At 38.8% G+C, this 14,265-nt stretch overlaps 1 protein-coding gene across 1 annotated transcript in view; it reads right to left on the bottom strand.

The window, feature by feature from the left end:
• Positions 1-13,780, bottom strand: part of DNAJC15 (DnaJ heat shock protein family (Hsp40) member C15) — an 83,312-nt gene extending 69,532 nt beyond the window's left edge. Inside the window, exon 1 of the mRNA XM_032873961.1 lies at positions 13,628-13,780. Within this exon, the coding sequence (XP_032729852.1) occupies positions 13,628-13,732 (105 nt within the window). The 5' untranslated portion in view covers positions 13,733-13,780. The remainder of the gene's footprint in view (positions 1-13,627) is intronic.
• Positions 13,781-14,265: the final 485 nt, after the last annotated feature.

Here is a 14,265-nt window from a genome sequence, read left to right as displayed (position 1 = left end):
CTCAAAAGCTGTGTCTTTTGGGCACTCAAGGTTCAGTTCATTTAGGTCTAAGAGTTGGTTTCTTTAACTTTCTTCACTGCCCTAAATTTCTCTTTCAAGTTTAAGGAGTATCCTTAGTTCTGTTTCTAAAATTTGGAAGAAAGGGACTTTTTCACCCAATGGATATCCTTTACCATTTTATTACTGTACTTTTATTAAATTATTTCTTTGTCCAGTGACTTCCTGAATTAAGAGTTCTAAACTATCCCTAAATTAAGGTCTAAACTTTTTAGCCTTTTTTTAAATGAGCTTTCCCCTCCCCACACCTCCACACTCCACACCTACTTCTCCCCTCAATATATTTATTTGTTGTCTCTTTCTGGAAAATTTCTATTGACTGTTTTAAAAGATGCAAGCAGAAATACTCACATTATTCTAGATACAGAGACACTATACTTTTATACAAAAAGATATATTTCTGTTTTATTTTGAACAGCTTCCACAGGGTGTCCAGTGTTTTGCCGGCATTTCTTACTGCAATACAGTAAGTCAAAGTCACAATTATAGAGGTGAAACAAAAGACAGAAAACGTCTAGCATAGAAAAAACCCACATTTTCCAGAGGAAGACACTGAAGTCCTGAAAAGTGACATGCTTGCCCAAGTTATAGCCGGGTTATCAGTGTCTGCATTAGAACTAAAATATAAGTATTTTAATTCCATACGGGACCCTGTCTTCAACCAACAATTTAAAATTAGTCCCATACTCTTTAAATTATAAAAACCTGTCAATCTTTCCATTGTAAACTCATATTTGATGAAACATCCCTATCTGACTTTAATGACCATTCACAAAAACCTTGTCATGCTTTATCCTATTTATTAGTTTAATTACCTAAAAAACATATTATCATTTAATTATCTAATGCCAAACTAGATCCTAGCACCAGTCCTTGATGCCCTTCTTATAACTCCCTGCTTTTTCACAAAATTTGATCTTCCCTCACCCACTCCCAAGAAGTTGTATTTTCAATATTCTTATATTTAATATAAAATCACTCAGTTTGTTAAGTATGGAAATAGATTACACTGACCACTTTAATAAGTATGTAAGTGAAATCACTCTTATATCCTTAAACTTTTCTTCTAGATAGGGACATGTGGCAATCTTGTCATTCTTCCAGTACAAAGGCCACTAATGAGAAGCATACATTTTAGCCAACAACTCCAAGTCTTACAAGTTGTTGAGGGAGTGAGTCAGTAAAAAAATCTCATGAACTGATGCTAGGAATTCAAACTGGGACAATCTGTCTTGAGGGTAATTTCATCATTGGATTCAACAGCCTTAAATATATTCAAGTCATTAGGCTCAGTAAGTATAATTTTAAAAAATTATCCTTAAGAAAATAATCGAGAGGTGCATAAAAACTTACATATGAGAATATTCATCACTGCACTATTCGCAATATAAAAACTGGAAACAATGTGAATACCCAGCAATAGGCGGATAATTAAGTAAATTAGGGCATACCTGAAATATGCACTGACAAATAATATACTGAGGAATGGTTATAGATGATATAATAAATGATTATAAAACAGAATGTACAGCATAGACACAGAAGAAAAAGGAAACAGAATGAGATAAACCAAAATTTAACCGTAGTTATATATTCTTAGTACCTACATTTTATCATTTAAACAAAGTCCTAGGATCACAGATTTTTAAATCAAAGAAATATGGTTTGACTTTTGAATCTGTACTTGTCAGTTCCATGACCTCTGACAAATTACTTAACCTTCTCATCTGTAAAATGAGGATAATAATTATAGATAAGTATGAATTTTTATAAATTAGAACATTCACATGTATCACTTAGTATTTGGTATGTGATAATCATTTAATAAATGGTAGGTATTACAATTACTATAATATATTATTACATGGTTGTTTCAAAGTCAGAAGAAAAAATAAAGGTTACTAGGAAAGAAAAATCTTGCAAAAATCCTACTTGGTCAGAAGGTTTTTTTTTTGTTTTTTTTTTTAAAGATTTTATTTATTGATTTGACAGAGAGAGATCACAAGTAGACAGAGAGGCAGGCAGAGATAGAGAGAGAGAGAGAGAGGGAAGCAGGCTCCCTGCCGAGCAGAGAGCCCGATGCGGGACTCGATCCCAGGACCCTGAGATCACGACCCGAGCCGAAGGCAGCGGCTTAACCCACTGAGCCACCCAGGCGCCCCGGTCAGAAGGGTTTAATAACTTAATTTCTTAAGCAGAAACCCTCTGACCTATTTATTTCCAAATAAACTTTGAAAACAAACTCCTCCTGGCACTCTTCAATAAAAACAAATGCACTGATCTTTGGCATTTCCCTTTTTATCGCTACACTTAATTTTGCACCCTGATCATAAAAATGATCTTGCTGCACCTCTAGCTAGCCTCGTCTTTATCATGTACTCCTACAAGCTTTTATTACACTGACTTTAGAGTCCCTGGCAAGTACTCCCTAAACTCTTTTGGCTTACATCTGATGTATACCCTACCTGCAACAATGCAGCATTGCTTATTCTTCTTGCTTGGGAAATCATGCCATTTTCTGAAAACTTTTACTCCCTTACAATGAGCTATTTCACTTTAGGCAACAATTTCTTAAGAGTGGTTATGCTTACAGCTTAAATTTCATTACACAGTATTCTTTTCTTCCTTTCTGAGTTAAGGTGAAATAAAATTAACTCTGCTTCAAGGTTTAAGAATTTTTAACGTATCTTGAAGTATCTGAAGACTGAAAATTACCACAAAAACCAGGACTATAAATCATTTCTCGGAGTTGGATTACATCAGGTTCCGATATCTAAATGATGGAGCAGCAATATCATTCAGTGAAAAAGTCAAGGACTTTTCAAGTCAAAATTGGTTTATGATCTTAGTCCTGCCACTTACTAGCTATATGACCTTGACCACTTTGGTCCTCAGTTTTCTTATATATAAAATGGTGAAAAGTAGCATCCACCTTCTCAGGGTTATGAGAAATGGGAAAATGTAATCACAGCATCTAGTAATTAGCAACCATTGACTAAGTGCTAGTTTACTTCCTCAATTATGCGCACGCACATCATGAACTCAGTACCTTCATACCTATCATTCTGTTTTATCTTATTTTTATATATTCAACAAATAAAAATAGAAAACATTACTAATATTATGGAAGCAGGAGACAGGTATGAATTTTTTTCACTTTATAAAATAACGTACTTAAAAAAGATTAAGAAGCAGTGTTTCGAGGCAAACAAACTTGAAAAAAACTTGTACTGGCCAAAAGTATATTTGGAGTACAAGGACCTAAAGTGATATTCTACAAAATCACAGTGTCAAAAAGCCCGAGGATGCCAATGCAGACTATAACGTTAGTGTCAGAAACAGATCTGTTGACACTTAGAAAAGAGAATGAATGAGTCATGATATTCCTACATGATATTCCAACTGTTCTAAACTACATGATAGTCTAAATATTTTTTAATAGTAGAATAGCACAAGTTTTCTAGAATGGAAGTAAAGGCTGAAACAAGTTACCCCAAATTACTTAAAGGAAATATACAAATTAGGTATCAATTCATGGTACTTTTTAAAACTCTTCACAAAAACCCATAAAATATACCTAGAAATATTAAGTACTATGGGTGATGGACATTGGGGAGGGTATGTGCTGTGGTGAGTAACTGTGAACTGTGTAAGACTGAGGAATCACAGACCTGTACCCCTGAAACAAATAATACATTATATGTTAGTAAAAAAAAGTAAGTACTATATAAAGTTCTTGATGAGTAAAACTTTAGCATAATTGCAGATAGGAAGTATTTAAGGGAAAAAGTGCTATTTATAGCACCATCTATAACTGATTTCATCTCTGTTTTAGTTCTTATCCCTTCAGTTCTATATATCTGCTACACAAAATTATTTTTTCCGTTGAGGCAGTAGTGACAACTGTTGTTAAATTCCAGGTACGCCAAAGTGAAATGGAAATTATTCCCTGGAAGATCATAAAAATCTTTTAGAGAATATGCAATATTTTACTTTATACCTGGAGATAGGCACTTCTGTTCACTGACTCAGTAAAATTCTACAAGAAGCCAGGAATATAATGATAAATACAAAAAGACTGATGAATCTCTCTCTCTCTCTCTCTCTATCTCTCTCTTTGATTTCACAGTGCACTGGCATCCTCTATTAACAGTCCCGAATAGAAGAAATTGAAAAATAAAAATAAAGCCAAACCAACAAAACAAAAAAGAGCATGGCTACAGGAGAAATACTACGTTTTCTGGTGGAATGAAAGGGTAGCCACTTACCTCAAGACAAGGAACTCTTTTACTATCATACTTCATCAGCGATATAAGAAGATAAGGAAAATGGGGACAAGTTGGGTAAGAGGAAAAAATGAAACTATTAGGATCCAGAGTTGTGACCCAGAATGAAGTTTCCCATGAGGTAAGATTTCATACATAAAACGCTTCTTAGACAGATGGTTGATTCTAGGACAGGCACAAAAATATACAAAATGAGCCTAGAGCACCTTACCTTATGGTGCCAAAAGTAAGGAAGTGCTCAAAAAAAAAAACCCCACAGCAATGGGGTATGTCGAAAGTGCACAGGAGCCAACTGAAAGAGCCACCAAGGCCAAAGGTGGAACCATTTGAGCTACAAGATAAACAATACTGGATTATAACCCCCCAAAGAATAAATATCCACAAATCTTGACTGATGTAAATAAATGACTGAGTAAATAAGTGGGGGAGAAGAGACAGATCTCCCGTGCAGAAAAATTACAAATGATTTCATAAAGAACTCCACCCTCAAGGAGGGGAAGCTTAACTCCCCACTCCTTAAATGTGCGCCACACATAGTGACTTCCTTTCAAAAAGTACTATAATATAGAAAGGGAAAAAAAGTTAACTTTACCATGGAGAAACCAGAAAAATATTACTTCATCAGATTAGATCAAGGCTAACTTATATAGTGAGAGATCATGTTTATAGTTATGTGCCTTTCATATGGACAAATTCTACAAAATATTTGACAAGCATTCCTCAAATCTGCCAGGGTCATCAAAAACAAGGTGAGTCTGAGAAACTCTCATAGCCAAGAGGAACCAAAAGAGACACAAAAGCTCAATGTACTGTGGTACCGTGGATGGGATATTGGGACATTCAAAGGACAATAGGTAAAAAATGAAGAATCTGAAAAATGTACAGACTTTGGTTAGTAATGTTATTAAGCAATATTGGTTTGTTAATGATAGCAGACCATACTAACACAAGATGTTAACGGGGGAAACTGAGTGAGGTACACGGGGATTTTGTGTGCTATCTTTTCACTTTTCTATAAATCTAAATCTGTATTTGAAAAAAAAGCCTATTTTAAAAGGAAAAAATGTTACCCATGGTGATCAGATTTTCATGAGAGCAAATAATGTTTATTTAATTCCTAATAGCATTTAAATAATATTCAGAGAACATAAGACGGTGAAAATGGAGTTCCTGAAAGAATACTCTGCCTTACACTGCGAGTGAGTGAGACTCCTGTGGACTAAGGGACTACACACCATTTATAAAATAGTGTTCTGTAACAGTGTTTTTAGGAGGCTATGTTTACAAATTTCTCAACCTCTGTGGAATTCAAATCACCTCACAGCTGAAAATAACCAACGTGAGAGTGTTCGTCCCAGAGCTGTTTGTATTCACTGATCCATTCCCTGGCTTCCCCCTACTCCACTCCATTGGCAGGACAGCTAAGTCCTGCAGGCTCCTGTGTCACCTGGCTCCAGCGGGGTCCCACCAATGGGATGCAATCATAGGAGACAGGAGGGTGGTAAAGGGGAAAGGCCACGGTACCTCTTCTCTTTCCTCTCTGTGTCTCCGTGGGTGCAGCTCCCCACTGGACAGACCCCCGTGGTCCAGTTACCAAGGATGGTTATGAAAACACTACCTCTTTCCTTTCGACAGCCCTGAGAAGGCTAACAGCTTTTTCCTGTTCTCAACCTCTGCACTGCCTCACAATCTCGCCTGGCTTCACACCAACTCCATCACCTATAAAGCCAACTCTCTGTGCTACATTTCCTTTGTTTTACATAATTTAGATGTGTCTGTTTTCCTGGTTAGACCTTCCCTGACACAATTAGGAAGTATGAAGGGGAAAGAAGATAGAATTATATTTTGACTAAAAGCAGAGGCCAGAAAGCAGAATACCTTTGGGGTTCATCCACACATCAACTGTGGGACCTTGGGCAAATTATTTCATTGCTTTATGCCTCAATTTAGATCTGTAAGTGGAGGGTTATAATAGTACCTACATCTCACAGGGTTATTACATGGACTAAATGAGTTCATGCATTTAAAGAATTAGCCTAATGCCTGGTGAAAAACATTTGGCTACCACTGCTATTACTGCTGCCATTATGGCCTCTAGACTCCAGAGGACTGCCCATTCTAATACAGTCTTCACTGATCCCGCCCTCTTCTGCTTCTCTATCCTCTACCCCTCTGTTAAACACTTCTCTAGGCTTGATATTCATGAAGCCCAGCTCCTACAAAACTTCAACTGCCTATAGACATGGTCCTCACTCCTAAACCTGCCATTCAGGTGTATCCACAACTGTAATCCCAATGTATTTTTCCTTATTTTTTTCCCCTTGATAGTAAGCTACACTTGCTTTTCTCTATCTCTAGCTTCTCTTGAAAAATCAAATATTTTTCAAGCCCCTTGAGGACAAAACCCATGTTTAATTTGTCTTTGTACTTAACTATAGCACTTAGCCTCGGTACCTTACCTAATGGGACTCCAGATCTCACATTTAGGAAGTTTGGCTTTTGTCTCCTTTGCCCGAGGAGACATATCTAAAAAATGTGGCTAAGGCCAATATCAAAGCAATTAGTGCCCATGTTTTTTTCTGGGAGTTTTAAAGTGAAACTCAATAAATAAGTGTTGAATGAATAAATGAACAAATAAACAACAGTGCTTAATAGAGCTGGTCTTGAATTAGGTATTTAAATTTGATCCAATTTACCTTCTAGAGTGGTGCCTGGCAAACTTACAGGCCACACCCAAATCTGGCCCTCCAACTACTTTTGTAAATAAAGTTTTATTGAAACACAGCTACATTTATGCATTATCTATGGCTGCTTTTGCTTGACAATGGCAGAGTTCCCTAGTTTGGCAGAGACCAACCACATGGCCTGCAAAGCCTAAAATACTATTTAGCCCTCTACCAAAAAAATTTGTTGACCTCTGTCCTTGAGGGTGGCAATTGTGGTTTATCCATATCTGCCCCACAGACATCTAGTATATAGCCTCCATGTATTTGGTATTCAAAAAATTTTTTTATTAAACTGAATGCACTGACAAACTTTAAAAAGAGATTTGGAGACTGTGTTTTTGGAGGTAATAAGCAATAAAATGACAAAAACCATCAGAAGTCCAGTGTGTACTCTGATGGTATATAAAATGTATTAGATGCTTATCTAATTTTAGCCTTTACTATTAAAAAAGTAAAAAAAAAAAAAGAGAGACGGTCTCATTTATCTTACTCTTTTTATTCCTTAGGGCTATAAACATTATAAAACATTTCTATAAAAAATTTCTCAAATCCTCTATTTTTTTTTCCTATCCAGTTGTTTCATTGAACCACTAATTTAACCATTTAACAAAAATTTATGGAGCAGTAACTATGTGACTGGTACTGGTACTATGTTGAGAGCTGAGAGAAAGAGGATCTTTAAAACATGATCTCTGCCTATAACGAATATCTAATCCTAATTTTTTAAAGATTTTTTAAAATTTTTTATTTCACGGACAGAGATCACAAAGTAGGCAGAGAGGCAGGCAGAGAGAGAGGGAAGCAGGCTCCCTGCTGAGCAGAAAGCCCGATGCGGGGCTTGATCCCAGGGCCCCGAGATCATGACCTGAGCGAAGGCAGAGGCTTAACCCATTAAGCACCCAGGAGCCCCTCTAATTTTAATTTAAAAGACATATTTCAGTGGTACCTGGGTGGTGGAAGGTTTTAGCACCCTCTCAGGTTGTGATCTCAGGGTTGTGAGATTGAGCCCCACACTGGGCACTGAGCTCAGCACAGAGTCTGCTTTGGATTCACTCTGCCTCTCCCTCTGCCCTTCCTGCTACCGCTTGCTCTCTCTTTCTCTCTCTCTAAAATAAATAAATTTTTAAAAATAAATAAAAGACATATTTCAAAAAGGAGAAGCACTATTTAAATAACACCAGCAAATCAACAAATGGGCCAAGTCTGGTATCTCTTGTTACTGCCATCTAGTTTCAAATATCCACCAGAAAAAAACCAGGGCACCTCAGTGGTTCAGTTGGTTAAGCATCTACCTTCAGCTCAGGTCATGATCCCAGGGTCCTGGAATCAGCCCCACGCTGGGCTCCCTGCTCAGTGGGGAGTCTGTTTCTTCCTCTCCCTCTGTTCCTCCCCAGCCCTATACACACTTCTCTCTCTCCCTCTCTAGAAATAAGTAAATAAAATCTTTAAAAAATATATCCACCGGAAAAAACAAACCCAAAAAATTAAATGTTCCACTACTATGAATCAAAGAATTTCTGTAAACTGGGAAAACAGCCCATTCCATCACAGCTATTGCTCGGCGGCAATGGGGGGGGGGCAGGGAGGGGGGAAGGGGGGGGTGGGGGGGGAATCAAAGTTGTTTACAAATTCCCTAAGGCATTTATTCTTCCAAAACAGTAAATAAGCAGTAATAACCATCTCAATGAATATAAATTGCTGAAAGCATTATAAAATGCCAAAACTTCTATCTCAAGACTATAATATTTAAGTTCAAGATAGACAATGGTTGTACCAGTGGGAAATTAATAAGGAAAAAAATTATTCTGCCTCAAGAAGATAGCTGTGATGGAGAAAGGAAAGATGGAGACTATTCACTCATACCACAAATATTTATTTAGCATTTACCATATACATATACAAATATTTATTGAGCATGCACCAGACCTTGTTCTAAGTTCCAGGGATAGAATAGTGAGTAAGAAAGACTCTTGTTCTCCTTTAGAAGCTAACATTAAGGAGAAGTCCTACAGAAAAAAATACCTTTATCAATATGTTAGAATCAAACATTCAAAGTCACTCAATAGTAATAGAAGTTAATAGCTGTTCATTTAATGAATAACTAAGTGACTACCATGAGTCAAATACAGTGCCAATGACAGAAGCACATCAAAGTTCTTGTCCAGGGCACCTGAGTGGCTCAGTCAGTTGAGCATTCAACTCTGTTTTGGCTGGTCATAATTCCAGGTCTTGAGATGGCCCTACCTTGGGCTGTGGAGCCTGCTTAATATTCTCTCCACCCCCTCTTCCACTCTCCCCCCAGCTCATGTTTGCTGTCACTTTTTTTTTTTTTTTTTGAGGATTTTATTTATTCATTTGTCAGAGAGAGAGGGAGAGAGAGCAGAAGCAGGGAGAGTGGCAGGCAGAGGGAGAAGCAGACTCCCCACTGAGCGGGGAGCCCCAACGATGAAAACATGGGGCTTGATCCCAGGGTCCTGGGACAAGAGTTTCCTAAGTCTGTCCTAAGACAGACGCTTAACCAGCTGAGCCACCCAGCACCCTTGTCGCTCTCAAAAAAAAAAAAAAAAAGATATACAATCTGTAATCCATGTGATTTCTTAAAAGGAAGCTTCAAGGTAAACATTTTAAATGAAAAATAGTAGAAGTGCTTACTTTTGTTTCAGTAATAAATAAGTACTTAATAGTTTACAAGTTTGATAGGTTTTTAGTTTTCATGTTATCAAGTTGGCCTATAACTGAAATGTATATATAGCAAATTTTCTTGTATTTTACACTATCCTACTAACACAAGGAGTTACACTTTTGGGGAAAGTACTGAAAACTAAAGGTTATCATTTCATACAAACTGGGTTTTTTTTTCAAAATGCTTTAAAAACTGATAATATACTCTTCCTAACGTTAAAGCTTCTTCTCTGCTTTTCCATGAGAATCAGATTTGCTAAAGCAAAATCTGACCATGACCTCTGACTATTACACTATTAATTGTAAGACACTATTTTATTCAAGGTACTACCCAAGTACTTTTATCTACATTTTTATCTTTTTAATCTCCTAAATTGGTTAATGCACATGAATTCTTAGTCCCTAAGGGAAAGTTTACCTAAGAGTTATTTAACAGCTACAACTGCAGATGCTGTATTTCAAAAACTTCAAAATAAATTGCATCTTAAAAAAAATGATGAGAAAAATCTTTTCTTCAACTCCTTGACATTTTATTTTCTACTATTTTCAGTAAGATTGCCAAAATGTCCCACTCTTGGGTCATTTATTTTTTCCTAACGCTTACCCTTTGTCAGCCTTCCATCATTTTCAGTACTTCCGAGCTCCCCCCAAATTATTATTATCAGTTCTCTTAACTTCTAACTCATCACTCATAATTACCTGGACCAATGATTCCAACAGAAGCAGAATAAGCCCTTAGGGACATTTTGAAAATTTGTGAGGACCTTTTGGTTGCAATAATAATTTGGATAGGAGGGCAAGTATTTGGTGGATGGGGGACTATTCATCCTAGAAGTTATAAAATGTATGAAACAACCTTTACAACAAAGAACTACCTGCATCCCTCAGGGTTTTAAAAGATTCTACTGTACACTGAAGTAGGTAAAAGCTTATTTGTTATCATCTTAGTCTAGAAGTTTATGTAATACAGTATATATAAAATGTATCATTTCACACTGTTTTAAAAAGACTAAATTTTTCTTAAGTACAAATCTTATGTAAATTGAGGGAAGATTCCACTTTATCTAATTTAAAATTCTACCAAAAATTGTTAACAATTTGGGAAAAATCAGTTTGCCAATGACAATGGCCCTTGTGGTATCTGAAACGCCAGTATAATACATTGGAAAAGTGGTCTGTATTTGTAGCTGTTACACTCACAGTGGTTCTTTGCACTGGTGCAATATGCCAGCAACTGATTACTTCATTATGTCTCCTAATGTAATCATGTCTGACCATTTACATGCTTAAATAGTAAACATGTTTTTTTCTAATAAAATACTTCACCTTTATGTCTCAATTAGAGCATTACACTGATTTTTAAGTTATTTTATGAACAGATTTCATTGCCTGTCAGTATCATTTTAGGATATTACAGGAGACTTTGAAGAATACTGGTTATAAAAAAAGGGGCACTACGTTGGACAGGAATCACTAGAATCACTGGCCTACATCTTAGCCTTCATGTGACTGGACTACTAAAGATGTCTCCTAACTGATATCTTAAATTCTACACATATCTTCTTCCAAATGAAGTACCTACAGATGTAAAAGATCACCAACATTACTTCTATCTTCAAAATACCACGGAAGCTCCCAGCTGCCTTGCAAATCAGTCCAGTATAGAGATTTTTACAACTCTCCATAAAGAGATTCCTTCTACCTAACCTAATAATTTATCCAGTCTACATCACAGATTGAACACTCCACTCAGAAAGCCTTATTTCTAAGAAGTCAGCAAATGGAAATGGTATATAGGATTTGGAATTCTAGGTCTGTCTCTTATTAGGAGAATGATTCTGGGTAGGTTACTTACCACTTTAAGTCTCTCTCTTTCTTTTTGTAAGATTTTATTTATTTATTTGAGAGAGAGAGAGAAAGCAGGAGTAGGGAGGAGAAAGAGAAGCAGCCCTACACTGGACTGGGTCCCAGGACCCTGGGATGGTGACCTGAGTGGAAGGCGGACTTTTAACCTGAGCCACCCAAGCATCCCTGAGTCTCCTCATCTCTTAAGTGAGGTGGGTATTAAGGAGGGCACATATTGCATGGAACACTGGGTATAATGCATAAACAATGAATCTTGGGACACTGAAAAAACTAAATTAAAAAAAGAGAGAGAGAATTAAAAAGGACTTGCCTCACAAGGTTGTGGTAAAGAAGGAATCAGATAAGCAGAAGCTTAGAGCCTGCTACTTCAAACTTTTATCTGTTTTGTTTTTTTTTAAAAGATTTTATTTATTTATTTATTTATTTGACAGAGAGAGATCACAAGTAGGCAGAGAGGCAGGCGGAGAGAGGGGGAAGCAGGCTCCCTGCTGAGCAGAGAGCCTGATGCAGGGCTCGATCCCAGGACACTGGGATCGTGACCTGAGTTGAAGGCAGAGGCTTTAACCTACTGAGCCACCCAGGTGCCCCAATCTGTTTTGTTTTCTTATCTATTCCAAGGTCTTAGGAAAATACGGGGCACCTAGCAGTATTCAAGAAATGTCTGTTGAATGAAAGCATATTGCTTTCGGAAACCTTCCCATGTAAGCCCATCTGACGGCTGCAGAAATCTACCCATTAATCAAGTAATGATAACTGAGTGCTCATAAATTGGGTGCTTCCTTGAAGTAAATCCGCAGTTCCCGCTCTTAGGAAACTTAGAAAAATGTTGGAAAATGAGAGGTCAACATAAAAGATGTCACAATACAGTGTATGAGTGGTCAGCACTGGTATGGACAATAAGTGCTATGCATCTAAAGGCAAAGTATATAACACTGCGGGCTGGCACAGCATGGAATGACGTGTGAAAAAGAATTAAAACAGCCCTGTCTCTAGACTTTCTCCAACTAATCCATTCTTCTTATACAAAGCCTGAGAGAGCTTGGTTTAACAGCCCAATCAGTTCTCAGCTTAAAACTCATCAAAATGGTACCACTGCCCTCAGGATATCCCAACTCCTTCAGGTGCTTTACCAGATGCTTCATATGTTCTAATTCCCATTAATCTTTGGGAACTAAAATGATTAATAATGTAGCCACTAGCTACACGTGGCTGAACACCTGAAATGTGGCTAGTCCCAAGTGAGATGTGCTGTTATTATAAAACACACACTGGATTTCAAAGACTTGGTACAAAAGGGTGGGGGGGGGAGGATGTAAAATATCTCAGTAATTTTATATTGATTACATGTCAAATATTATTGTGGATACACTGGATTAAATAAAAATACACTTAAAATGAAATTCATCTCGTTTTTAGATTTCAAATATCACTACAGAAAACTTAAAGACATATATGAGGCTCTCATTATGTTTCTGTCGAACGCTTTTCCCAACTCAGCAGCTCAGCCTGAAAAAACCACCTGGCGATTTCCAACTGGGCCCTGGTCCTCTGGCCTACGACTCTGTAACTACTACTACTGGTGAGTCAAACACTTTTTCCTCTTCCTTCCGCTGATTTCACAGCCACTCGTTTTCCATAGTTCCGTTTTTAATCGTCCCTTTCTCCAGGACGCCTCCTCTGACCTCACTCCCTACCCCGCAACACTGGAGTGGGCTCTCCTCCTCTGAGAATGCCCCCTGGAGTACTTATCACACAGTAGGTGCAATTGTTTGTCTCCCCGCTCGGACCCCCGACAACACTGTGAGCTCCTGGAGGCAAGGGCGACTCTGTGCGCCGGGCACAGAGCACGACTCCGCGGGACGAAGGAGGAGGTGGGACAAAGATGTGAATACAGGGACCACCGCGGTTCGGGGGGTGAGAGGGTACAAAGGAGTGAGGCAGCGCCCTCGGGAATCCGGGGGTGCCAGCAGGCAGGCCCGCGGAGGGGCGGGAGCAGCCGGCGGGACTCACCAGTCCCTGGTCCACGTCCGTGTCCGGCCGTTTGGTCGCCGGCAGCGAGTACTCGGCGTAGCGCAGACCCTCGCCGGCAGTGGCGACGCCGCCTCGGGCAGCCATGGCAATACGACGCAGAGAGACTCGGGGCGCCGAGGCGTCGCCTACGAGACGGCCGCAGGGACAAACTAGTTAGGGCGGTTCACTCGCGGGTTTCGCTGGCGCCGCCCCTGCCTCGCGGGTGGAGGGCAGGTCACCGGGAGATCTCGTTCTCCCCCAGGCTCGGGCCACTCTGTCCCCACAAAGCCGAGGGTCAGACTCGGAGCTGAGGCCCCTGGGACGTGGAGGGGTTTTTTGTTTGTTTCTGATCCTCAGGCCCAAAGTCAACGTTGGGCCTCGTGGGCATTGTGTGGTGGAGCCTGGCTCCTCCCCAGCCCTCTTCCCAACAAAGGACCAGGATTTAAACCCTATGGTCAGATTTTGGTCTCATCAAAGGGCTATCAAGGGAAGACCCGGAGACTCCAACTGCAGTTCTTGAAGGTCCCTGACTCACACAAGACCGTCCTTCCCACCCCAGCTACTGATCATACTTCTCTTTAATGCCGCAATCTCCCACCCATGAAAGCGATAGAAGTGGCAATTTGCTTATTCTATAT

Source organism: Lontra canadensis, unplaced genomic scaffold (assembly GCF_010015895.1).
Source record: "Lontra canadensis isolate GAN:19392208 unplaced genomic scaffold, GSC_riverotter_1.0 scaffold51, whole genome shotgun sequence".
In the NCBI taxonomy this organism is placed as follows: Eukaryota; Metazoa; Chordata; class Mammalia; order Carnivora; family Mustelidae; genus Lontra; species Lontra canadensis.
This window is presented reverse-complemented; position numbering and strand designations above follow the sequence as displayed.